The sequence below is a fragment of the Pteronotus mesoamericanus genome, unplaced genomic scaffold (genome assembly GCF_021234165.1).
Source record: "Pteronotus mesoamericanus isolate MK-2021 breed Mesoamerican mustached bat unplaced genomic scaffold, CSHL_Meso_final contig_24, whole genome shotgun sequence".
Taxonomy (NCBI): Eukaryota; Metazoa; Chordata; class Mammalia; order Chiroptera; family Mormoopidae; genus Pteronotus; species Pteronotus mesoamericanus.
This window is the reverse complement of record NW_026555100.1, coordinates 8,363,913-8,389,806: the sequence shown is the minus strand read 5'-3', so window position 1 is coordinate 8,389,806 and position 25,894 is coordinate 8,363,913. Positions and strand designations below refer to the sequence as shown.

At 40.7% G+C, this 25,894-nt stretch overlaps 1 protein-coding gene across 1 annotated transcript; it reads left to right on the top strand.

Moving 5' to 3' along the window:
• The first annotated feature begins 862 nt into the window (after nt 1-862).
• On the top strand, nt 863-25,473 carry EIF4EBP2 (eukaryotic translation initiation factor 4E binding protein 2). The gene is made up of 3 exons (XM_054572665.1): nt 863-1,338; nt 23,419-23,604; nt 24,539-25,473. Exons 1-3 carry the CDS (start codon nt 1,194-1,196, stop codon nt 24,568-24,570), a joined length of 363 nt encoding a protein of 120 aa, XP_054428640.1. The 5' UTR covers nt 863-1,193; the 3' UTR covers nt 24,571-25,473.
• The last annotated feature ends 421 nt before the right edge of the window (nt 25,474-25,894 follow it).

The window sequence follows — 25,894 nt, the reverse complement described above, 5'->3', positions numbered from 1 at the left end:
GCAGACATTAAAATGTTTGCAAAAATGTAAAACAATGCCACTTTCCTAATTTTGGGGGGAAATATAAATTTAAAAATAAAAACACATGAACATACGATGGCATTTTAAGAATTAAAGCACATTTTAAAAATTCTGTTTTATGCAGTAATTATCAATAGATATAATCCACACAAACAAAAACTCTTTGGGATCCTTAATAACTTTTAAGAATGTAAACTTTGAGACCAAACTTTCAGGACAAGAAAAGATTCCCTCCCAGAAGGAAGAATAGGGTCCCAGATCTAGATTTTTTCAGGTACCTCGTGGTCCTAACCTTTCCCTGTGCTTCAGTTTCTTTATCTCTAACTCAACACTCATCCTTGTGGCACGGGTAGTGATTACCGGTAATCTCTTAATGTTTGTATGTTGCATTTTGTATATATAGAGAGTGTCTTTAGAAGGATACACAATAAACTGGTACCAGCGGTTCCCCCTAGAAAGGGAAATTGGGAAACTGGGAAACCGTGACACCGTAAATCTTTCTGCTCTGATTTTTTAAATACATCATGTATGTACTGCCTATATTTATTATTGAGCAATTAGAAGTAAAACTACACTTTTGTTTAGATGACTAGGAAGCAGAAGTCAGTTCAGGTAAAGCAGTGTTTATTGACAAAAACAAACCAGTAAAGTTTTCTGTGCCTACCTTCTCTGGGCTCACAAAAACTTGGCTCAAACCCCTTCCCGCTGTTGTCCGTCTGGCCAGTGTGGGGCCGAGGTAGGGAGGGACGGTCCTCCCCAGCTACGGCCCCGCCCCTTCGCAGCCGCGGTCCCGCCCACAAACGTCACTTCCGGCAGAACTCCTTTCCCCGAACTCCCTCTGGCTCCCGCCTTCGCCCGCTTCCGGTCGTCGTCGTCGTCGCCGCTGCTGCCGCTGCTGCTGCTGCTGAGGCTGCAGGCGGAGGCCGGAGGATCGGGCGGCGGCGGCAGCGGCGGCTGAGAGGGCGGCGGCGGGAGCGAAGCGGGACGAAAGAGCGAAAGGAAGACTTAGAGGAACGAGCGGAGCGCGCTCAGCCCCGCCTGCTCTCCCGCGCGCCGGAGGAGCCGGAGAAGCCCGGGCCCCCAGCCGCCGCCGCCGCCGCCCGCCTGCCTGCCCGCCTGCCCGCCTGCCCGCCCGCCCGCCGGACAAAGCCCTAGAGCCCGCGCCCAGAGCCATGTCCTCGTCCGCCGGCAGCGGCCACCAGCCCAGCCAGAGTCGCGCCATACCCACCCGCACCGTTCCCATCAGCGACGCCGCGCAGCTACCTCATGACTATTGCACCACGCCCGGGGGGACGCTCTTCTCCACCACACCGGGAGGTGAGCGCTCGCTGCGGCCCCCGGCACCGTGCGGCCCACACCCCAGGAGCCTGCAGCTGGCTAGTCTCCCGCCACGGTCCTTTAACTCAGGGCGTGTCCACGCTGGGCCTCTCGCTTGGGCCAACTCCCCCGACCCAACCCTGCCTAACTCCACCAAAGCCCCGTGGGACTTCTTTCGGGAACCTGAACTTTGAGTTCTCTCTCTTGCCCGAAACGCGCTTGAGCGCGCGCCCACTCTGGAAACGTGGCTGTCCTGTCGAGGTGGGGGGCGGGGAGCCCCTGTTCCCGCTTCGTGGCAGGTTTATGCGCTCGACCTAGTTTTCTTCCCTCTCTCCGCCTCTCCCCGGGCAAATTCGTCTACACTTGGTCTTGCACTCACTCTGCCTCTTGCATGTTGTGCATTTGTGCACGGTAATGCTTGATTTTGAAGCTGTCTCCTAGGCCTTTTTAGAAAGGAAGTTGGGGAGGGTAATTCGCTCTTGGGCCCTTGCGATGACTTGTTTTGCTGCTTTCAGAACGCAAGGAGGAGGCTGGAATGCGGAGTTTGGAAGCCTCGCCCAGTGTTATCCTGCTTTGACAGCATTGTTTACTTGGCGGACGAGGCCTCACGGGTGGGGGGAGTCCCGAGGCTGGATCAGAGAGTGATAAAGTAGTGCTCAAGTAATAGCCAAAGGAAAGGAAATGGGAGTAGCAGACCGCTGACAGCCTTAAGGGTAGGGTTTTGGTAGCAGCGCGTTTGGAGACCGATTGGAGAGGCCATTATCAAGAACACCTTGGTCAGTGGGATCGCTTGATTTTGAGGAAGGGGCAGAGCAGAGGGAGGTTCCTGGGCATTGCTTTTCCAAGTACGACCAGGAACTGTTTACAAGGAAGAACACTGGGGTAGAGGTGAAGTTTTGAATTGGTCACGGGAAAAGGGAGCTCAAAGGTTGCGTGTCCCCTGACTGGGCTCTTCTCCAAAGGGAGGAGACTGGAAAGCGATCTTGAGGGACCTTATTGAAGGGAATGGTGCTTCATTTTTAACTTCAGAACTTCGCCTTCTTTTGGTGATGTGGTGCCCTGTCACTAGAGCGTTGGGACTGTGCTGGCAGCCCCTGCAGTCTCCAAGGTGCTAGATCGCTCCCGTAGGCTGGGCTCAGCAGCTGTGCTACAACCAATCCCGTGCAGTTTAGACCTTGGCGGTGCTTGAATCCGTTGCACAATAGAAAGGGACCTTAGAGTAAGGAGACCTCCTTGCCAACAAGGGATAAAAATCGGAGAGAGCTCTACAGAGGAATCTAGCCAGGCCATTCTAGGGGAAGGGTGACTGTCTTGGGAGACTTTAAAATGACCCAGGCCAGAGAAGTTCCTAATACGTATGGAAAGCTGGGTTTAAGGAAGGTTTAACTGCAAAACTGGAGTTTTTAGTGGGATGACTTACCTCGTTGGAGGAACCTCTCTCCTGACCTGATCTATTCAAGGCCAGCCCCTGAGTATGTTTGTAATCATGAAAGATTTTGGCAGACCAGAATCTGCTCCAGATAGTGTTGCCTTGAACTTGAACTCACAGCTTTTTAAAAATGGATGTTGTTTTCTGAGGTGATGGAAAGGAATTTATAACTTCCAGAATTCTTTGTGGTCAGTAAATGCCTGTGCTCCCAGCAGTTCAGAACATATGTTGTAGTAACAATTGCAACTGAGCTATTTGTTTGAGGAGGGGATTGAACTCTTAGCTATGCAGCAGCGATTTTTCAACATTTTTCCTCTCACGGCACACATAAACTAATTACTAAAATTTCTGCGGCACACCAAATATATTTTTTGCTGATCTAACAACAACAAAAAAGCTATAATTTTGATTCATTCACTGGATGACTATTGTGTTGGCTGTTGTCATTTTCTTAATTTGACAGTCTAAGGGAAAAGAGGTCAGTGCCCCTGACTCATAGTCAGGTATTGCATGTTTAAAAATTCCTGCAGCACACCCGTTGAAAATCACTGCTATATAGTAATCATTAGTCCCCTGAGGGAAGAGACACAGAGGGGCACCCTTTTGGGCATATTTCAAAGAGCCAAACTACCATGCTTTTAAAATAAGGGCATAGTCCCTAAGCTTTACTTTAAAGATAGAATCCAGTCTAATACTTTGGATTAGTTCCTAAAATGCTTAGAAAGATTTTGCCAGAAATACTGGTTTCATTTCTCCTTCCTCCCAGCACACACCACTACTTTCTCAAATATCATTTAACCTGTTTCTAGACCGTTTTTGTGTTTCAGATTTAAAGACTTGTCATGTTAGCTCATCTGTTATTATATTGAGCCTGTATTTATTGGCTTAATACATTGTGATCTTTCGATTTTTTTAACACAAAGACTTAATGTGTTTAGAGGATATAGCACTGTTGCAGTTGGATTTAATCACTATTTTATAATAGTTAACACAGTGTTGTTTAGCTGTTCAGTACTTACTGATTTAATTTTCCCCTCATGGTTCGTTCATTTCTCTTGTTGCATTCCCCACCTCCACCCCCATGTATTTTATTTCCCAGAACCAAGGTAAGATAGTTTGTTGTTGTTTGGTCTCCTCCAGATACCTAAATTAATATCCTTAGGTATCTTAAGTGAGTTTTGTGGGCCCAATGCAGTGCTTTGAACAAAAGTGAATACAGGCAAAAGTAGGAAATGCAGTCCTTGCTCTGAATGGTCTTAAAAATCTTGATGAGTTGAGAATGGATAAGATTTTTAGTTCTAGAACAAAAAACTTTATGTGCTAACTTACATATTTCAGACTTGAAAACATGTAGAAAAATGAGAATCAGTAGGCTTCTTGTATTGGAAATCTCTATTTACTGGTAAGGAAGGGAATTAGCATTTCCTGCCTCAGACTTGGAGTATCTTACACATGCCAGAGCATTCCAGAGTAACAGTCGATGTGCTGAATGCCCGAAATGATCACATGGGGCAAAGACATTCGATTTCTCCCCCCTTCAGTCCTTTATTCATTGGGGATCAGAGAATGCAGCCTACCCTTGAAAAGGTTTCTCAAAATTGCCTTCCTGCCCTGGCTGGTGTGGCTCAGTGGGATTGAGCGCCGACCTACGAAACAGAGCAGTGGTTAATTCCTGGTAAGGGAACAGGCCTGGGTGGAGGCACGGTCCCCAGTAAGGGGACCACAAGAGAGGCAACCACACATTGATGTTTCTTTCCCTCTCTCCCTCCCTTCCCCTCTATCTAAAAATAAATAAATAAAATATCTTTGAAAAAAAATTGCCTTCCTGCAGTTTGAGAAATGAGAAGTAAAAGCACACTTGCTATAACCTCTAAAATTTCTCATGTTGCTTTTCTATTAGGGAAGAGGAAAATTTTTGTTGAATAAATTCAAGGCAAAAAACATGCCCTTGGATTTTACTTTATTTTGGTTCTCTGAGAAACTACTACTAGTCTCAGTGGAAGAAGGTAAAGTTATTATAGTTGGCCTTACTTTCATGACACTCTGGTTAGTTGAGAGAAACTGAAGCCAAGAGAAATTAAGTAACTTATTAGTAAGTGTCATACTACTAATTAATAGCAGCAGGTAGCCTCAAACTTAGTGTCCCACCCCTATCCCAGTTTTCTCCTTCACTATCATAAGATGCTTATTTTAATGAAAAGGAAAGTTTTCCAAATATTTAAAGAAACTTTTCTGCCTCTGGAATGCTAGCTAATAGGATTCTTTCTGCTACCATAGTCCTCTTGTAAGTTCTCAACTGTCTGCTTCAGGGAGACTTGCGCTCTGGGGAATAAGCAGAAACAGAGACCTCTTTTAGCCTTTCTTTCTGCCCTTTTCTCACCCCCCCCCCCCCATAACAGCGTCATCAGCTGTGGAAAAGTATGCTGTTGCCATAACAAGAGCACCAGAGGGGAACTAACAATGATGGTCTGAAATCTTGGTCATGCCTTTACTCTCTCTGCCAGCTGGAAAGTTGCTGTGATTGGTTCACTGGACCAGAATTACCTGAGGCCATTGAAAGGATCTGTAAATAAAGGAGAAGGCAGGAGGCAGGGGGAAAGAATCTGCTTGGATTATTAATAAAATAAGGGTACTTTTTAGGGAGTCCTGAGTTTTAATCTGTTTGGTTTCTTAGGAGAAATGAATAGAGCTCTTTGTGTAGATATGGAAAAGGAAGGTTAGTTTTTTATTGTAAAATTTCTAATGCAGTGACCTTGGACTGAGTTTATTCTAGGCCAAAAACTTCTGAACAAACATGTACTATTTTGCTTTCTAGCTTTAGTTAATTAACCAAAGGGCTTCATTATTACATGTGAGAAGTGCGTGAAAAACAATGAAAGGTGTTCCGTCATTTTGCTTTGTGTTCAAGGAAGATGGCATTTACTTATCTCAGAGTAACACAAATTAACATGTGTTGTCATTCCATGGGAGTGTCAGCTTTAGTCTTATAACTCATCAGCTGCCAAAGTATATATTAGGAAGATGCACTTTATTTTTTTATGTTGGGTGCATTTTTTGCTGGTGAGAAACTGAATTCCGAGCCTAGGGAAGGCAGCAGTCCTCATCCTCAAGGCACACAGCAGTGCTTTAAGTCAGGTGCAGCCTGCACAACAGACCTGTGCATAGCTCTCTTCAGCTCTCCTGAGGCTGGTGCATGAAATAGGAAGGATGAAAAGTGACACATCTGTAAACTAGCACTCCCAGGGGTTATTGAGCAAAGACTTTGATGACTGGAGTCTTAGAGACAGTTTTATAGGAGGGAGTCTTGCATGGTTTACAGACACTGTAGGCTTGATTACTTGTGTGTATAAAGGTTTGCAGATCAGATAGGGTAAAGTTAATGTAGGGAAAGCTAGTTCGTCTGGTTGGAGAGGAAGAGAACTTGAGCAGAATAGTTCGTTGGTGAATGGGAGAACTTTTCCTTGACTCCTAAGACTTCAGATGAACAAAATAATATTTAAAAGATTTTTGTTGCACCATTTATACTAGGATAAAAGTCATTTGAGACTTGCAGTCATTCATCTTATGTGAATGACTAAGTTACCATTCAACTTATGTGAAGCCTAGGTTACCATTCTCAAATTTTGTTTATCATGGGACTTTGTTTTGTGAAGGTCCCTTAAAACCTGTGTGCTTATTACCACCCAGCAGCTTTTCATTTGATGTGTGGCTAGTTTTTAAAGACCTTATTCACCTGGTTCTCAGATCACAGCTTGAAGCCAAAAACTGAGAATTCATTAAGTGCTTACATCTAAATAAATTATCTTTCACATCTCTAGGCCATCTAGGGCACACATCTAGGCCATTTCTAGCCCGGATAAACAGAAGCTGTTCATTTCATTGGGTAGTTTAGAAAGTAAAAATCTTAAGAATCAAGAGTGTTAACTGGAAAATACTGGGTTAACTGGAAAAGTTTATTTGCTTTTTTTCCTAGGATGGCTCTAGTAGTGCTTACTTGTCTTTAACTTCATTTGAAACAATTTTGTTAAGATTGTATTGTGACAGCTGTCATATTGGCCTGCATTTAAAAAAAACTTATAAAATTTTTGTGCAGCTATTTTAATATTGAAGATGGAAGAAAATACATATTTTCAATGTATTATGCTTTATTATTTAGAAAAAGTAAAAGTGCAAAAAAAGATTTGTGCAGTGTATGGAGAAAGTGCTGTGTGGATGTTAGCTGTGGAATTTTCATAGATACCCTTTATCAGGTTGAGGATGTTCTCTTTTATTCCTGCTGTGTTGAAAGGGTGTTGGTTTTGTCAAATGCTTTTCTTTTGCATCTTTTGAGGTTATTGTGTGGTTTTTATTCTGTTGATATGGGTATAATACATTGATTTATGGATTTTGAACCAGCCTTGCATTGGTGGGATGAATCCCACTTAGTCATGGTATATAATTCTTTTTATATGTTGCTTAATTTGCTCTGCTAATACTTGGCTGAGGATTTTTTTTTTAATATTCATTTACTTATTTTTAGAGAGAGAGGAAGGGAGTGAGAAAGAGGGGGAGAAATAATGTGTGGTTGCCTCTCATGCGCCCCTCACCAGGGACCTGGCCTGTAGCCCAGGCATGTGCCCTGACTGGGAATTGAACCAGTGACCCTTTGGTTCGCAGGCCAGCACTTGGTCCACTGAGCCTCACCAGCCAGGGCTGGTTGAGGATTTTTGCATTTGTATGCATGAGGGATATTAGTCTGTATTTTCCTTGTGATGTCTTTGTTCAGAGTGTCAAGGTAATAACCTCATTTACTGTTAATGTTTTAAGAACTAGCCTACTTGTTTAATAGCAGGAGTGCTGACTATTTACTGGTGATGATAGACCATTGCTCTCTGGGTTCTAAGAGGTACATGTCAGAAAGTGTGAGAGGCTTCTGATTTTTCGTTTTAAGGTGTCATAATTAATTACTTGAGTCTTAGAGAGGAGCTCATCTCATCCCAAGAGACTATTTATGTTAGAATTGGGCTGCTTTTACATTGAAGTGAAAATGTTCCCTGATCTGCGAAGTTCCTCATCTATTAGGAATAGGTGTCAGGTAAGAACAGTGACCTAGACCAGTGATCTCCTAGTAGACTTTTGTCTCTTACAAACTTTGTTGATAGAGTTCAAGTTCTTTACCTCAAATAAGAGTAGGTCTTGATAGATATGTGTTGTTTTTTACTTTTAAAAATAAGTTTCCATGAGGAGTGAACTTGGGAGAAAAGCAAATAGTTGGAGTGAAAGCCAGATTTGAATTCTGCGTGCTTTCACCGTACTAATAGAGTGATCCTTCATTAATTATTAGCATTACACACAGAGGCTGAGCCATATCTGTGAAATCTAGTCCAAAGAATGGATCCAGGATGCAGTCAGATCCAGTAGGATCCTGGCAGATCCAACCAGCATTTCTTGGAATTTGGGCCTGACATTTCTTGTGAAGAAAATTTATTTAAAGACCCGTGTTCAAGCCTAAACAGAAGTGGGCATATTTGGTATACTTTATTTTGACCCAGATTTTCTGATGGCCTAGGCTAGACAGACTTAAAATAAGGTGGCATTTATTTAAGACCGGTGATTCATATACCATTTTGGACTTGGTGCTACCTTAAAACATCATTTGTTTCGACTCATTTTGCAGTCGAGACTCAAGAGTACCATACTTGTTTTAGAGGACCTTACTTATTTGTGTTGATTTCCAAACTCCTGTGTCACTGTGTGATCTTTCACAAATAATGTTAACTTCTCTGGATTTTAGTATCTTCTGTAAAATAACAGGCTTCCTGCATGCCAGATGCTTTCCAAGGCCTCTTCTAACACTGGACCTTCCGAATAGGAACATAGTCATCAACTTCCCTTTTATCCTAGGTGTGTGTTCTGTTATAGCAGTGTCCTAAGTGATTGGGCAGGGAGCCATCATTTGACCTTAATATCTTGGAAATCTTTGCTCCCAGAAGTTATTGAGACTGGGAGTTAGTCAAAGGACAGTAGAATTGGCTTTGCACAGTCTTTGGATGTCTTCCTTTTGCTATAATAATTTAAGCATACTAAGTTATTAGGTCATGGAGCTCCGATAGTGCCTTTTGTTGGTACAAAAACTGTCTCTATTTTGGTTTTATTAGCACTTTAGGGATTTAATGGTTACACACACTGCACTAGGTTGGCCCCCATCGACCTCCCTGGAGGATACTGAGTTAGGCGGCAGCTTTTAGTTTCCTCTGGGTTATCTGGCATAGAGCCTTTTAAGAGTCTGCCTCTTCATCCAGAGCCTGCATAAAGAACAGATGTTTAAAACTCAAGTTTGTTCAGGAATGTTCTTTAATCCAGTCAGTCAAACACAGACTCTAACACCTTCCCAAGTTGGAAGAATAAAAAGCAGAGAAAACTACTTCCTTTATAGTCCTGTCTGTATTTTCACTTACGGGTGGGTGTGGCAGGAAGAGGCTGACTTCCTTGCACTAGAAGCACTTTGCTGCTTGTTCATCTTTTTCTTTCTTTTTAAAATATATGTACCTTATTGATTTTTAGAGAGAGCGAGAAATGTCAGTGGGCAAAGGAAACCTCAATTGGTTGCCTCTCACACGCCACCAACTGGAATCTGGCCTACAGCCCAGCCCAGGACCAGGAATTTGAACCAGAGACCCTTTGGAGGGTCAACACCCAGCTCACTGAACCACCACCAGTCAGGGCTCTTTTATTTTAACCCTCACTTGAGGACATGTTCATTGATTTGAGAGACAGGCAGGCAGGCAGGCAGACAAATATCAGTATGAGAGAGAAATATCGATCATTTGCCTCCCATATGCACCCCGACTGCGGATTGAACCTGCAACCTTTTGGTGTCAAAGGAGACACTTCAACCAACTGAGCCACCAGTCAGTCCATCTCCTATCGATTTCTGATCACTTGGTGGGCCCTTGCATGAGGCGTTGATGGAGAATTGTCAAAAATTCCGAATGGAATACTGAGATTACTTGCCAAGTGCTTTGTTTCTTTAAATTTCAATTTCTAGTTTTGAAGGAAACCTTCCTTCCTCATGGCCCCTGCTGCCTTAGCAGCGTCAGTGTGTTGTGTATATATTTATATTTACAAGTACTTTAGAGTCACTTTTTTTTTTAATTCCTTGTGATTTTTAAAAAAATATTTTATCTGTTTACTTTTAGAGAGGGGGAAAGGGAGGGAGATAGAGAGGGAGAGAAACATTGATATGAGAGAGAAACATCAATCCTTTGCCTCTTGTATGTGTCCTGACTGGGGGCCAAACCCGCAACTCAGGCACGTGCCCTGACTGGTAATGGAACTGGTGACTTTTCGCCTTAGGGGAAGATGCCCAACCAACAGAGCCGTTCCGGTCAGGGCCCTTGTAATTATAATTAATTTTTTTTACACTGTCTCAATCTTAAAACATTTTATAGGGAGGAGGCTTTAGACAATGGAAATTTACTCTCACATTTTTGGAGGCTGGAAATCTGAAATCAAATACATTTTTTATAGTTTAAAATATGCATAACAAAATTTACCATTTTAACCTTTTTTTACAATCCTCCCTCTAGGATATGCTCATTGATTGAGGGGAAGGGAGGGTGAGGGAGGGGAGAGAAACATCATTGCGAGGCTAGCTGCCTCTTGCATACTCCCCAACCTGGGACCGAACCTGCAACCCAGACATGTTCCCTGACCACTGGGAATGGAACTTGTGACCTTTTGGTTCATGGGACATTGCTCCAGCCAACTGAACCACACAAGCCAGGGCCATTTGAACCAATTTTAAGTGTACAGTTTCCATGGCGTTAACTATATTCACACATTGTTTTGCAGCCATCTCCACCATCTTGGACTTTTTCATCTTCCCAAACTGAAACATCAGGCCCATTAACCAATGATTCCCCATTACCCACTCCTCTCAGCCTCTGGCAGCTGCCATTCTACTATCTGTCTGTATCAATTTGACTACTCTAGGTACCTTATATGAATGGAATCATTCAATAATTATCCTTTTGTGACTGACTTGTTCAAGGTTCATGCAATCTTGCTTTTATTTTTCTTTTACTTTTTTTAATACCTATGAAAATAAGGGGTTTTTTTATTATTAAAGATTTTCTTTATTTACTTTTAGAGAGGGAAGAAGGGAGGAAGAAAGCGAGAAACATCAGTGTGCAAGAGATACATCGATTGGTTGCTTCTTACATGACCCCAACTGGGGACCTGGCCCACAACCCAGGCATGTGCCCTGACTGGAAATTGAACCTGCAGCCTTTCAGTTCGCAGGCCAGCACTCAATTCACTGAGCCACACCAGCCAGAGATAAAAGTGAGGTTTAAAAGTGATAGTAATATTAGACTAATTAACAAAAAGCAGCATTCTTGTGCTCCGTCCTCTCTAATCTCCATTTCCACCCTTTAAACTCTTAGCCATTTCTTTTAGTGTTTACCTATATATTTCTGAATAACATTTAATGCTCTTTTTCTGTTTTGGATATTAACAGTTAGTTTCCTCTGTGGAAGGTGAGCATTTAGTTACTATATATATCCTTCCAATATATGCAGTTTATCCAAAAAGTATCCAGCCATATAAATATGAAAAATAGAGTCATTTATTGAAGATGATACAAGAAACATTGTACGTAGGACAGTGACATCTCAGTCCCCTTCAAAGTAGGCACCTTGGAACCTCATACAGTTATCCCACTCGCCAGCAGCTGCCCGGTCATATTTTCCTGAATCTCATTGGTGGTCTGAAACCTCTTCCCTTGCTTTATTTTTCTTTTTTTAATATACCTATTTTGTTATGTTTATTCTTAAAATTTTATTTATTTATTTTTAGGGAAGGGAGGGAGAAAGAGAGGGAGAGAATCATCAATGTGCAGTTGCATCTCAGGTGCCCCCTATCAGGAGCCTGGCCTGCAACCCAGGCTTGTGCCGTACACTGGGAATCTAACCAGTGACCCTTTGGTTCTCAGGCCGGTGCTCAATCCACTGAGCCACACCAGCTAGGGCTCTCTTCCCTTTCAAAGGTGATTTTAGTTTGGGGAAAAGCCAGAAGTCGCAGGGTACCAGACCTGGGCTGTAGGGGGCTGGGTCACCTGAGTGATTTGATATTTTGCAAAAAATGCACAAGACGTGATGCATGAGCAGGCACATTGTTGTGATGAAACTACCAGTCACCAGTTGCCTATAGCTGCGGCCTTCTGAATCATCCGGATAGCCTCCACAGGGGAATGTTCAAGCTTAACGCAAAACTTGATGGGGATTCGTTGCTTCACTCACTCAGTCATTTTGAGTGGGACGGCCACACAGTACATATGCTCACTCAAAGGCAACTATTACAATGAAGTCATCCTTGTTCACACATGTGTATTCCAGTCCACTCTCCTTGGCTACCCAGTTGCATTGATGTCATGCAAACCATTCTTGTTACATTAACAATGATTGGACTTTTTCCAGACAGGCCTCATATATACCTCTACCTCCAAACTTCCTAATTTAATTTTTAATGCATTTTGGTTAAATTAATAGTTATTAAATTTACGTAAATATTGAACAGATGTCGCTGACACTGTTGGTTTCCAGCCCTTCTTCTATGCTACCCCAGATTTCCTTTTTTTTTAAGTGGCAGTATGCCAGCCCCCAGGATATATACCATGACTACTCTGTGTTTCCCCAGTATCCATTCTGGTGGGCATCTGACCCAGTTGTGGCCAAATGAGATGAAGGGAGAAGTCGGCTAGGGCTTTTAGGGAAAGAGTTTTCTCTTCGATGGTAAAACTCCCTTAGGGAAGCCCTATTTGACTACACACTCTCCCTTTCTGCCTAGGACAGTGTTGTGTAGGATATAGGACCATCTCAGCCTTCTAGGAGGGTTTTGTCACCATTTTATTTAAGCTGTGTAATTTGGGCAAGTTATGTTTCTGTTCTTAACTGTGTATTTGTATGAGTGTATGCTTAAATCTGATTCTGCACTTGATCTTAGCCAAAAGGCCAAGAAGCGATTAAATTAATTCTGATTCTGGAAGCATCCTTAGTTAAACAGACTTTTATGATGGGGACCCTGTAAAAGTAGAATTGACTACTAACTTGTCAATTAATCATGTTACAGTGGACGTGGACATTCTCTAGGTCGTTTTATTTCAAGTTACACAGTTCTTAGGTGTACATAGCATAATACATAGATTAATTATCACTTAAACAAAGCTACTTGGCCCTAAAGGCCCTTAGAGTGAAATGACCTTGTTTCTGTCCTAACCAACTCAGCAAGCATAATCTGGGGCCTCATTCATTGGCTATCTTGTTCCCTGCCATTTGAAAAATAACTAGTTTTTAGATCAACAGGTAGAAGCTTTTTTCCTTTCTACTCTCCATCAAAGAGACTTAGTTTTACTCTTGTGTTTGCTAACAATGTCAGTATCAAGAACATGGTAGCTGGACACTTCTGGCCAAGATGGAGCATAGGTAGATACGCTTTGCTTCCTTGCACAATCAAAAGAAGGACAAGTTTAAAAACAAAAAACAACTAGAACTGCAAGAAAATCAAACTGTCTGAAGTCCAACAACCAAGGAGTTAAGGATGAAACATTCATCCAGGCTGGTAGGAGGGGCGAAGAGGACGCGGCAAGGCAGCAGCTGGCAGACCAGGCGACTGGCGTGGCAGCTGGTAGACTGGGTGGTCCCACATTCGTGTGTGGATAAGCCAGGAAGAACAACTAGGGAGGGAGACCTCAGGGAGACCTCGCAGTCCAGGGTTCCAATGTGGGGAACTAAAGCCTCAAAACCGCTGTCTATAAAAGCCTGTGGGGTTGTGGTGGTGGAAGAAACTGCCAGCCTCACAGGAGAGTTCTTTGGAGAGATAGAACATACACAAACCAACCCACCCGGAAATCAACACCAAGGGCCCAATTGGCTTGTGGGTAGCAGGGGAAGTGACTGAAAGCCTGCTGAGAGCCAAGCAAGTGGCATTGTTCCCTCTCTGACCCCTCCCTGACATACAGCACCACAACACAGCAAAGTGGGTTGCCCTGCCCTGGCAGATACCTAAGTCTCCTCCCCTTACAAGATAACAGCTGTGCCCAGACAAAGAAATATGGCCCAAATGAAAGAACAGGTCAAAATTCCAGAAAAAGAACTAAGTGACAAGGAGATAGCCAACCTATTAGATGCTGAATTCAAAACAGTGGTAATCAGGATGCTCACAGAAATTATTGTGTATGGACACAAAATAGAGGAAGAAGTGAAGGTTATGCAAAGTGAAATAAAGAAAAATATATGGGGAACCAACAATGAAGGGAAGGAAACTGGGACTCAAGTCAACGGTTTGGAACACAAGGAAGAAGTAAACATTCAACCAGAACAGAATGAAGAAACAATTCAAAAAAAAATGAGAGGTTTAGGACTCTCTGGAACAACTTTAAATGTTCCAACATCCATATTGTAGGGGTGCCAGAAGAAGAGCAAGAAATTGAAAACTTATTTGAAAAAATAATGAAGGAAAACTTCCCCAGTCTGGTGAAGGAAATAGATTTCCAGAAAGTCCAGGAAGCTCAGAGAGTCCCAAAGAAACTGGACCTGAGGAGGAACACACTAAGACACATCATAATTAAATTACTCAAGACTAAAGATAAGGAGAGAATCTTAAAAGCAGCAATAGAAAAGGAGACAGTTACCTACAAAGAAGCTCCCATAAGACTGTCAGCTGACTTCTCAAAAGAAATCTTGCAGGCAAGAAGGGGCCAGAAAGAAGTATTCAAGGTCATGAAAGGCAAGGACCTACAACCTAGATGATTCTATCCAGCAAAGCTATTACTTAAAATGGAAGAGCAAATAAAATGCTTCCCAGATAAGGTAAAGTTAAAGGAGGTCACCAAGCCCTTATTATATGAAATGTTAAAGGGACTTATTTAAGAAAAAGATCAAAGTTATAAACAATAAAATGACAACAAATTCACAACTCCCAACAACTAAGCTTATAAAACAAAAACAAACTAAGCAAACAACTAGAACAGAAACAGAATCACAAAAATGGAGATCACATGGAGGGTTATCATGGGGAGGGAGAAGAATGGGGGGGACACAGGGAATAAGAAGCATAATTGGTAGGTACAAAATAGACAGGGAGGTTAAGAATAGTGTAGGAGATGGAGAAGCCAAAGAACTTGTATGTATGATCCATGGACATGAACTAAGGGGGTTGAATGCTGGTGGGAGAGGGAGTGCAGCGTGGAGGGGAATAAGGGGTGGGGGAGGAATGGGACAACTATAATAGCATAATCAATAAAATATACTTTAAAAAAGTGGAGGGGGGAAACCATGCTGGCTCAAGGTAGTGATTTATCCTACTACCTAGTCAACAAGGAATGAAGAAAATTTATAAATACCTGATAGTAACCCTAGATCTAAAAGTTTTTATTCTGAAATCGAAACATGAAGACTAAAATAATACATGCACATTTTAAAAACAAAATAGAGAAATACTGAACAGGTGCATAAAATGCAAATAAAATGTCAATAAACTGCTTTTAATAGTTTCTCTTTATAGTCCTTTTATTGATTACCACTGTTGCTGTAATTAATTTAAGTATACCATAATTTCTTGATTTCTTAACATTAGATATACCATTGACTTTCTATTATGAAAGGTGAGGAATCCAGGACACTTCCATTACTTTCTACCTCATTTCGCCTCTCAATTTACCAATTTCTATAAATTGTGTTATCATTTTTGGTTCTTTTGAGTAGTTACCTTTAAAACCTTAAATAATATAGTTAAACCTCTGTGTTTAATCTGTCATCTGCAGCTCTCCTCTGAGTACAATTATGCTATCACCTGTCCTACCTGTCCTTTGCTGGTATGGTCAGCCTTTCCATTATAACATCTTAACACAAAACTAAGGGGTATGATTATTTTTATAGAAAGGGAAGTGGCAAAATCACTGGAGAAAGTTTCCATTGTCAAGGTCGCATAGTTCTTTTTTTAACATTCCATCTATTAATCAAAATTATGCCCTATTTTTATATTGTGTTATATGCAAGCTGCAGGTTTCTTATATGATGTTTTATTTTCCCTTAAGGTTAACTTGTTTCTAATTGTAGATGGTTTACAGTAAGTTGGGCTGACATAAATGTGGCAGGCAGTTTGGGAGAAATGAATTACTAGGAGATTTTTTCCTTCAGAAGATATGTCTGCATGCACATGTGTAAGAGACACTGAGTATTTTAGTTTTTTTAATTGGCTGTCTTGGAATTCATGTAATTTCACAGTAAACACAATATTTAACAAAGGAACTAAAGGTGTTTTTTTTTTTTTCCTGGTGTTTTATTCATAGTTGAGTCTTAATGTTTTTCTTTGAATAGTTTCGGTTTTTTGAATGTCATTTGCTTCTGAATTACACCATAGACTCTTCAGTCACTAACAGGTTGATTCCCCTTTTTTTTCTATACATTACAATTAATTGTTTTTAACTTGCAGTGATCTAAAATTCAAACCCTTAAAATACCATGCTTTGTAGTCATATTTTCCCTGTCTATATTTGAAACCATTAAATTACAGCATCAGTTAAGACTCTAGTTCTTCAGGGTGTCTTTGTTCCTAAATTGTTTAGTGTTTTTGCATTCAAAACCATGTGTCCTAGGAATCCACTAAAAAAAAAATAGAGAAGAACTATTGAGTGAATTTAGCAAGGTTACTATATAAAAGATTGGTATACAAAAATGATTGCCTTTCTTCTTTTTAGATTTTATTTATTCAATTTTAGAGAGGGGAAGGGAGGAAGAAAGAAAGGGAGAGAGACATCAATATGTGGTTGTCTCTCACGTGCCCCCTACTGGGCATCTGGCCGGCAACCCAGGCCTGTGCCCTGACTGGGAGTCAAACCAGTTACCCTTTGGTTTGCAGGTCGGTGGGACTCATGCCACTGAGCCACACCAGCAAGGGCTTAATTGCATTTCTACACACTTGCAGTGAGCAATCCAAAAACAAAATCAAGAAAAACAAATCCATTTGTAATAGCATAAAAATAATAAAGTACGTAGGAATAAATTTAACCAAGAAAAGCTCAAAATTTATACTGTGGGAACTGTGAAGCATTGCTAAAAGAAACTTTAAAAGACCTAAATGAATAGACATTCCAGGTTAATGGATCAAATGACTTAATATTGTTAGGATCGTAAAACTTCCCAAATTTATGTATACATTTAGCACAATTCCCATGAAAATCCCAGCTGACTTCCTTGCATAAGTCCACAAGCTGACTCTAAAATTCATATGGAACTTGTCGAGACCTAAAATAGCCCCAGAAATCTCAAAAAAGAAAAACAAAGTTGGAATATTCACACTTCCTTATTTCAAAAGTTATTACAAATCAAGACAGTGTGATATCAGGTACTGTCATAAGGTTGGACATAAAAGAGGAATGGCAGACCAAAAATAAACCCTCACAATTATGGCCAGTTGATCTCTGACAAGGATGTCAAGACAAATTAAAAGGGGGGAAGTTGGCTTTTCAGCAAACGATGCTGGTGCAGTTGGATGTCCACATGCAAAAACTGAAGCTGGAGCCTTGGCTGGGTGATTCAGTTGGTTAGAACACTGTCCTGTGCACCAAAAGGTGGCGGGTTCAATTCTAGGTCAGTGCACATATCTAGCTTTTAGTTTTGATTCCTGGTTGGGGGTGCTCATGGGAGGCAAGGGGTTGATGTTTCTCACATAGATGTCTCTCTCCCCACCTCTTCCTCTCTCTAAAATCAATAAACATATCCTCTGGTGAGGAGTTAAAAAAAAAAAAAAATTGAAGCTGGACCTCCATGGCTGAAAGACTTAAATGTAAAAGCTAAAACTATAAAATGTTTAGAAGAAAATGGTCATAAATCTTAATGACCTTCTTGGTTAGGCGATAGTTTCTTAGAAATGACATCAAGAGCTCAAACAGCAAAAGAAAAAACAAATAGAACTTCATCAAAATGAAAAACTTTTGCCCTTCAAAGAACACTGCTTACTGAAAAGTGAAAAGGTAACTCACAAAATAGGAGAAAGTATTTGTGAATCATATGTGAATAAGGGACTTGTATTCATCATATATAAAGGACTCACAACTTTGTGGTAAATAGCCCATTAAAAATGGGTAAAGTGTCTGAATAGACATTTCTCCAAAGACAATGTATGTTGAAATGCCCAATAGGTATATGAAAAGATGTTCAAGACCATTAGTCATCAGCAAAATGCAAATTAAAATTAACCCCCCGCGAGGTACCATTTCATACCCATGAGATGACTATAATAAAAAAAAAGTGTTGGCTACCATGTGTATAAATTGGAACCCTCACACACTGTTGTTAGGAATGTGAAATGTGCGGTCACTTTGGAAAACAATCTGGTAGTTCCTCAAAAGATTAAAAATCTTTTATTACCATATGATCCAGCAATTCTACTCTTAGGTATATGAATATATCCAAGAGAAATGAAAATATATTGGGGGGGGCAAAAGTAGGTTTATAGTTATGAGGGTGCAAAGCAGTTTATTCTTGTATTATTAATATATTTTTTATGTGAACAACTGTAAACCTACTTTTGCCCCACCCTGTATGTCCACACAAAACCTTGTACATGAATGTTTATAGCAGCATTATTCAAAGTGGAAACAAACCAAATGTCTATCAACTGATTAATTGATAAAATGTGATACATACCTACAGTGGAATATTTGGCAGTAAAAAAGAAATGAAGTACTGATAAATGCTAACATGAATGAACTTTGAAAATGTTATGAAAGTGAAAGAGGCAGTCATAAAGACCATATATTATATGATTCCATTTATATGAAATGTCCAGAGTAGGCAAATCTGTAGAGACAGAAAAATTAATGGGTGCCTAGGGCTGGAAGAGGTTAGGGGAAAATTGTAAGGGACTGCTAAATGTGTGTGGGTTATCTTTTGAGGAGGATGATAATGTTCTAAAATTAATCGTGTTAACAGTTGCACAATTCTATAGATACACTAAAAACTATTGAGTTACACACTTTGAATGAATGGATTATGTCTCAGTAAAGTTGTAAAAAGGTACTTTATCATCTCTGCAGTCATAGAAGTTCTTCAAAGTTTCTCTTACACCACCTCACACATACAGGTTGAAGCTCTATAACTTCCTAGTTATTTCATTTAGGTTTTTTGTTTGTTTTTGTTGGGGGTTTTTTTGTTGTTTTTTGGGGGTTTCTGTTTTTGATCCTCACCCTAGGACATGTTTTATTTCATTTTTTATTATTTGTATTTATGTATGTTTGTATTTATTTTTTAGAGAGGAAATGAGAAAGGGAAACATTGATTGCCTCCTGCATGTACCCCAACTGGGGATCAAACCTGCCACCTTTTGGTGTATGGGATGACACTTCAACCAATGGAGCTGCCCGGCCAGGGCTCAATTACAGTTTTTTAATGCATATGTTATTGCTAATATGTAATTTAAAAGTAGAAAGCTTACTTTTATCCTGTGCTTTTTTTCCACCACTCATCTTCAGTTTCTAAGCTTGGTGTGTTGCAGAAATGAGAATAATATTGTTCTGACTTGGAAGTTGAATGTTACAACATTTCACAGTGAAACCTCACCCTTCTGAAACCCACTGACATTAAGGGGGGGGGGGCGGATAACAACAGCTGGGCAAAGTGGATCCACTAAAGCTTCTTCCCTCTGTTCATTGGAAAGCCATCAGGCCCCTCTCAGCCTGGTGGCTCTTATTTTACGTAGCCTTCTAAAAAGCAGATCACTGATTTCCAAGCCCAACAGATTAGGAACTTTAAATTTCAATGGGTGAATGGTGTACTATAGATAGAATCTTGCCCTCTCCATTCATATGTTGAATCCCTAACCCGCTAGGTGAGGGTGTTTGGAGATGGGGCTTTTGAGAGGTAATTAGATTTAGAATAGGTCATGAGGGTGGGGCCCCCTTGATGGGATTAGTATCCCTCTAAAATGAGACACTGGAGAGCTTGCTCTTTGCTTCTCCGTGTGAAGAACACAAGGAGAAGGTAGCTATCTACATGCCCACATGAGAACTCTCAGCAGAAACAGTTCATGCTGGCATCTTGATCTTGGATTGCTCAAGAACTGTAAGAGAATACGTGTATGTTTCTCTTTATGCTGTCCATGGTATTTTGTTATGGCAGCCCACACTGACTAAAACATGGGGAAAAGGCAGTTCTTAGCCTAAGAGTGAGGGAGGGGACAAACTATGAAGGGAGGGGTACAGGCACAACCCTGACAATCTGAATTCTGTACAGTGTAAGAAAAATAAAGAGCATCAGTTGAACAGGCCCTGAGACTTTCTAAGTGACAACGTGGTATAAAAAACGGTTCTCAGCATTGGCTGGTGTGGCTCAGTGGATTGAGTGCCAGCCTGCAAACGAAAGGGTCCCCGGTTTGATTCCCAGTCAGGGCACATGCCTGGGTTGCAACCTAGGTCCCCAGCAGGGGGCATGTGAGAGGCAACCACACTTTGATGTTACTTTCCCTCTCCCCTTCCCCTCTCTAAATAAATAAATAACATCTTTTTTTTTAATGATTTTCAAAATAATGACCCTGATTCATCAAGAAAGCGTTGAATTGTTTTCTGTTTAAGGTAGTAAAACATTTTAAATCCATGTTAGAAAATTTTTCATCCAAAATAATTCAGATTATTCTCTTTTTGAAAGTTGAACTGTTTTCTGCCATCCAAAATGACTCATAATTTCCATATGCCTTTTTGAGTTGTTATAATTCTCATTTTTTCAGAACAAAGAAAATGGAGGTAAATTTCTACTTTCCTTGTCCTAAAATTATATTTGAAAGAGGATATAAGACTTGTGTCTTCTTTAAATAAGGAACAGATGATTTCCACCTTTTCTAAGTGTTCTAATGGGTTGGAGGGAGTCACACAAAACTGCTCTGCTAAGCTTAGGATCATGGCCCGTCACAAATGAACTATGGGTCTATACACTTACGTATTTCTAACAGTAAAAGATAGGAAGCTTAATACTAGCCCACTCTCAGAGGACCTAAAGATGTCCTTTGTGAAGGTTTGGCCTTTTCCTATTTCCTGTAGCCTTATGGTGAAAGAAGCACCCTTCACAGCAATTAGAGCTATTAACCTGGTGTTTGCCATGCTGTTCTTTGGAGATAATCATCTCTACTAGCATCTTCTTTATTACCAAAGTTTGTAATGCTCCTTTAGTATTCCAAAATAAATTTCTTAGATTATATAACCTACTTATTCACATAATTTTTAAAATTGTACATTTCTGTTATGTAAGAAATACAAAGATTAAGTAATTTATAAAATGTATAGGAAAACAAAAACACCCTCCACCACTTCCCCTCACCCAATCTTGAAGTGTTTTAGGGCAAATGATTGGTTGCCTGTATTGTATAAACTGCTTGCCATACCTTGTGCTTGTTTACTCTGTTACTTACATATATTCAGTAGTATACCCTTCCATCCCTTTCACTTCAGACAACTTACTCCCACTCTTGAAGATCACAGTTACTGTGATGTGCACTGGAAAGAGGGCTGGACTGGGAGTCAGGAGACCACAGCATCAGTTCAGATTGTGCCCTGGTTAGCTTTGTGACCTTGATTCGCTTTTCTGAGTCTCGGCATCATTCATCAAAGTGATCTCTATTGCCCCTTCCATCACTGTCTTACTGATTCTTTGATATTTCATCTATTATTAAAGTACTGTTACTAGGGTTTTGGAAGAAGGATGAAGTTGGGTTCTTAACTTAAAGGAACACCACAATGACTGGGGAACTTGGGGGGAAAAATATATATATTTTCCCCCTGGTTCTAGTCCCAAGGGTTTGAATTCAATTGGAATGTTTTTAACAAGCTTCCCTGGAGATGATGATACAGATATCTGCAAAAATGCTGTTTTGGTAGGTTCCAAGTATGGTACCATATTTTTTTTAGTTTATTATAGAGCGGGTGAGAGCCAGATATTTTATTTCCACATCTTATAAACTATAAATATGATTGTGCATGCAGTGTAGTTACAGTAGGATTCGATAGTAAAAAAGAAAGTTGATAACCTCTGGAGTTGGTTTGAAAGTCTTAGGTTTTGTTTTGAAATGCCTTCACGTGCCAGTAGATTCCCATCTGAATCTGAGACTTTCAGTGATTCTTTCCTGTGACTGATTTGTAATATTATTGAGAAGATAGTATGTTTAGTACTTAATTTTGATTGATAAAGCAAGGATGGTTGGGGATGGAGGGTGGAGTCTCTACTGGCCTTTTCCTCAGAAGGAAATTATTTACTGGCGTTTGCATAAAAGTGTGATGGTACCACTGCAACTGTTAATCTCAAGAAAATTATTGAGTTTGTAACTCACTTCCCAACTATTTATTTAATGTTGGTATTTATTTGGATTAAATATGCATTTCCCTCCTTTCTGGAGAAGACTCCAGAGTTTCCATTCCTGTGTAGTAAATGCCTTGCTTTTTTCCACTTATATGCTCACATTTCAATTAGATTAGTTAGCTGTTGTATTTGTTCTTCTGTCTCCTGGGATATAGCTGTCACATGTTATTTGAGGAAATCTACCTGAACCAGTCTCTCCGTGTTATAATATGGCAGGATTCTTTCTTTTTACTTGGTAATCTAAAAGCATTGACCAGCAGGTAGTATTTACATTCTGCCTCTTTAAACTGTGTAACTTTGTACACAAATTTATTTTCAATGCCGTTAGCCTAAACCTTTAAGTCAAGTTTTTCTTCCCTGGGTTTAAGCCTAGTATGAGCAAGATGCCTTCACAGGACTACATCCCTTTGCTAATTGGCCGGGGATGGCTAGTACACTGGCCTGCCACTGCGCTTTCCTCCTCCCCTGTTCAACAGACACCGCCTCATGGTCACTACATTCTTTCTCCCTGAGCTTACTATAGTCTTAGAATCAGCGGTGGAGCTCCAGGCATCCACTACCTTAGGCCAACATCTAGCATCTCTAAATTGTTAGGTTTTTTGTCTTATTTGTAGCCATTAGTTCTTTGGAAAGACCATAAAAGAAGAAATGGCAGCAGTTTTTCTTAACTGTTTATCAGGTAAAGTGCATTCCATACCTACTACAATATATTCTGGTAGCACTTACTAGTAAGCAGACCGGTTTGTAAAATAGAGGAGGGCTGCCAATTTCATTTTCTACTCAGCTCTTTCTGGAAAGAATATTGATCTCAGTCCCTTTAACCTAAAGGTAGATATCCGTCAACCTTTTATATAAAACTTTTTTGAAGATCTACTTAATGATTAGGACCTACAATCAGATATGAACAAACCATGGCCCTGGCATAAGGAACTCACAGAGGGACAAATAGTTAAACCACAGTCCTGTAATAGGTAATGTATATTGAGTAAGATAGGGGGAAAGAATATTTTTATAGAGCTTTGTAAAGGAAACAATGATGGAGCTGAGTCTTGAAGGAGGATAAGTAGGTAATTTCCCCAGCAGGAGAGGAGGAAAAGGCATTCCAGATGGCAAAGGGGCTAGAGAGGGTAAAGCTACCCCATTTTGTTTGAATTGCAAAATTCTTAAGGGTTAGAATTAAATGGGATTTAAAATAAATTCCTGGGTAGTAGTATATGTTCATAACCCCTTAATTTTTTTCCAACTCTTTCCAATGATGTTTTCCAGGAACCCGAATCATTTATGATCGAAAGTTTCTGTTGGATCGTCGCAATTCTCCCATGGCTCAGACCCCACCCTGCCATCTGCCCAATATCCCAGGAGTCACCAGCCCTGGCACCTTAATTGAAGACTCCAAAGTAGAAGTAAACAATTTGAACAACTTGAACAATCATGATAGGAAGCATGCAGTTGGTAAGAGAATGCTGGAATTGGGGACCAGGAAGGTGGTCCTGGAAATTTGAACATCAGTCAGCTGTAGGTTGAAAAATGTTGATGCTCAGTTAAAACTAGTGTTCAGTTAGTTATATGTCTCCAAGGTTCCGATCCCACCCCCCAAGTCCCCTCACCACTATTAATTGATATGTTCTGGAACCCTTAAGTTTAAATCATAATCAAATTTCATCTAGTGAGTGGAAAGGAAAACTCCAAAATCGGAATGGTAAATTCCAAAGATGACTCCTTGAACTTGGTCTTTATGGGACTAGGGAAAACACATACCAGAAAACCTAAAACAGTTTAATAGTCCCCATTTCCGTCATTTTTATGGTGTGGGGGAAACAGTATGTTTTTTCCCCTATTTTCTAGGACTGCCTATAATTAAATAAACAACCCCTACACACACGTGTTTAGTAATGAATCCTCACTGTCTCTGGAAGAAGAAGAGGGAGGTGGAAACAGCCAGCTCCTGAAGTCCACCTCAGATTGCATTCCATGACCCCTGTACATGAGCCAGCATCCTACCGCCTCAAATTCCAAATGAGTTTTTAATAGACAGTTTGTCAATTCAAAGCAGGGCCAAAGTTCAAAGCCTCCAGTAGAGTATGCTGATGTGATGGACGGCATCCCCAGGAGCTCCTGTTTAGCCAACCTATGGAGAAAGGGACACCGAAAAGGACTTGCATCATTTTCTCAAATGCTTCTTCCCATCAGTGATTTGACAGCCTTTTTTTTTTTCTTCTCCCAGATTAAAATGACCAGCTAAAGCAAAGCAGGATAATTGTTTTAAGTTACCAGAGAATGTGATAGTTTGAATTAATTTTTGACCCTCATGCAGAGGAATGACAATTAAAGCTGTTTTGCTCGTCTATTTTTGTGTAAAACTTTTTATCTTTTTCATTCTAACTAGGGGATGATGCTCAGTTTGAGATGGACATCTAACTGTCCTGCAAGGATCAGAAGAATAGCAGCAACACTGATTCCTGTGTAAACCTGATTTGGCCAATAGGATCAACAATGAAAACACAGAAGAGGCAATACCAGCACTCCCCAATGCAGTCTCCACCTCCTCCTCTTCCTCTGGGTGCCAAATGATGTGAAGATGAGCTTCATCTGACCATTTCCTCTCCTTGTTTCCTGTTCCCCTTCCAAGTTAGATTAGATTGAAGGCCCATGGCATATTTCTGTGGAATTAAGCAGCCCACAAAGGAAAACAGTTGAATTCTGGCTTCCCTAAGTCATTTTCATATTTAGAAGCACCCCCCTCCCCCATTTTTTTTTAAAATCCCAAATCAAATATCAACCTACCAACCAGTGCCAGCTGGGAAGTCTGGGGAAGTGTTACAGAGGTTTGGTGGATTCATTATTGTTCGTGTTCTTACCCTGTGTCTCTTCTCCCTGTCTCCAGCCCATGGTTCAGTGCTACAAGAGTCTAGGTTTGGGGCCTTTGAAACAAGAGGGAAATAAACAAGAAGAGAGATACTTTCCCTTGTACCCTGAGGTGTTCGCCCATGGGGCTAGCACAGGTTGTACAGCTGTTGGTAGCACTACCCTGTGACACTGTTCGGAGGTCTGCTTCCCCTCCATCTTCTGTCTTCAGCATTAGAGTTCATCTTCCCATTCCTTTACTTATCACATGTGTGCAAACGATTTTAAACTCTGTAAGAGAAGGGGGTTGTCAATAACCAGCTGTTCTTTCCTCTTCTTCCATTCCTCCCTGCTTGCATCATGTTGCTTGCAGTCCTATTGTATCCAGGTGATTTTACTGCTCTCAGAGCAGGTCCATACCAAGTGACAGGCATTTTGGATAAGGTCTGATCATAGATAGTATCCTGCGGATGATACTTAGGATGATTTTGGAAGAGCATTGACCCATTTAAGTAACTAGTCTCAGTGGTCATTGTTTTTCAGTCCAGTGAATATTGTAATGTTTATCTCAGGTTGCAATTTTTTATATTTTGAGTTTAGAAAAGAACTAAACTTCTTTCCTTTGTGGACCTGCTTTATTTGGCTGCTGAGATAGATAGGCATGGGCTTCAAAATGTGTTCTCCCCATTTTCTTGCCTTTCCCATTGTACTCCAAATTTTTCCTTTCTTTTCCTTCCTCCCTCCCTCCTTCCCTTCCTCTCTCTTTCCTCCTCCTTTCTCTGCCAGGTCATTTTTCAAATATACATCAAAGATACCTCAAGTGTTGGTATCTGATAATATCTGTCACTTCTCTTATCTGAGGAGTGACCTTTTATTTTTTAAGATGACTACAGACCTA

Bases quoted from the DNA above. Each gene is read 5' to 3' on its own strand.
- EIF4EBP2 (XM_054572665.1), top strand. From the start codon at position 1,194: ATGTCCTCGTCCGCCGGCAGCGGCCACCAGCCCAGCCAGAGTCGCGCC. The intron at 1,339-23,418 runs GTGAGCGCTCGC...GATGTTTTCCAG, and splicing joins CTTCTCCACCACACCGGGAG to GAACCCGAATCATTTATGAT. The intron at 23,605-24,538 runs GTAAGAGAATGC...CATTCTAACTAG, and splicing joins TGATAGGAAGCATGCAGTTG to GGGATGATGCTCAGTTTGAG.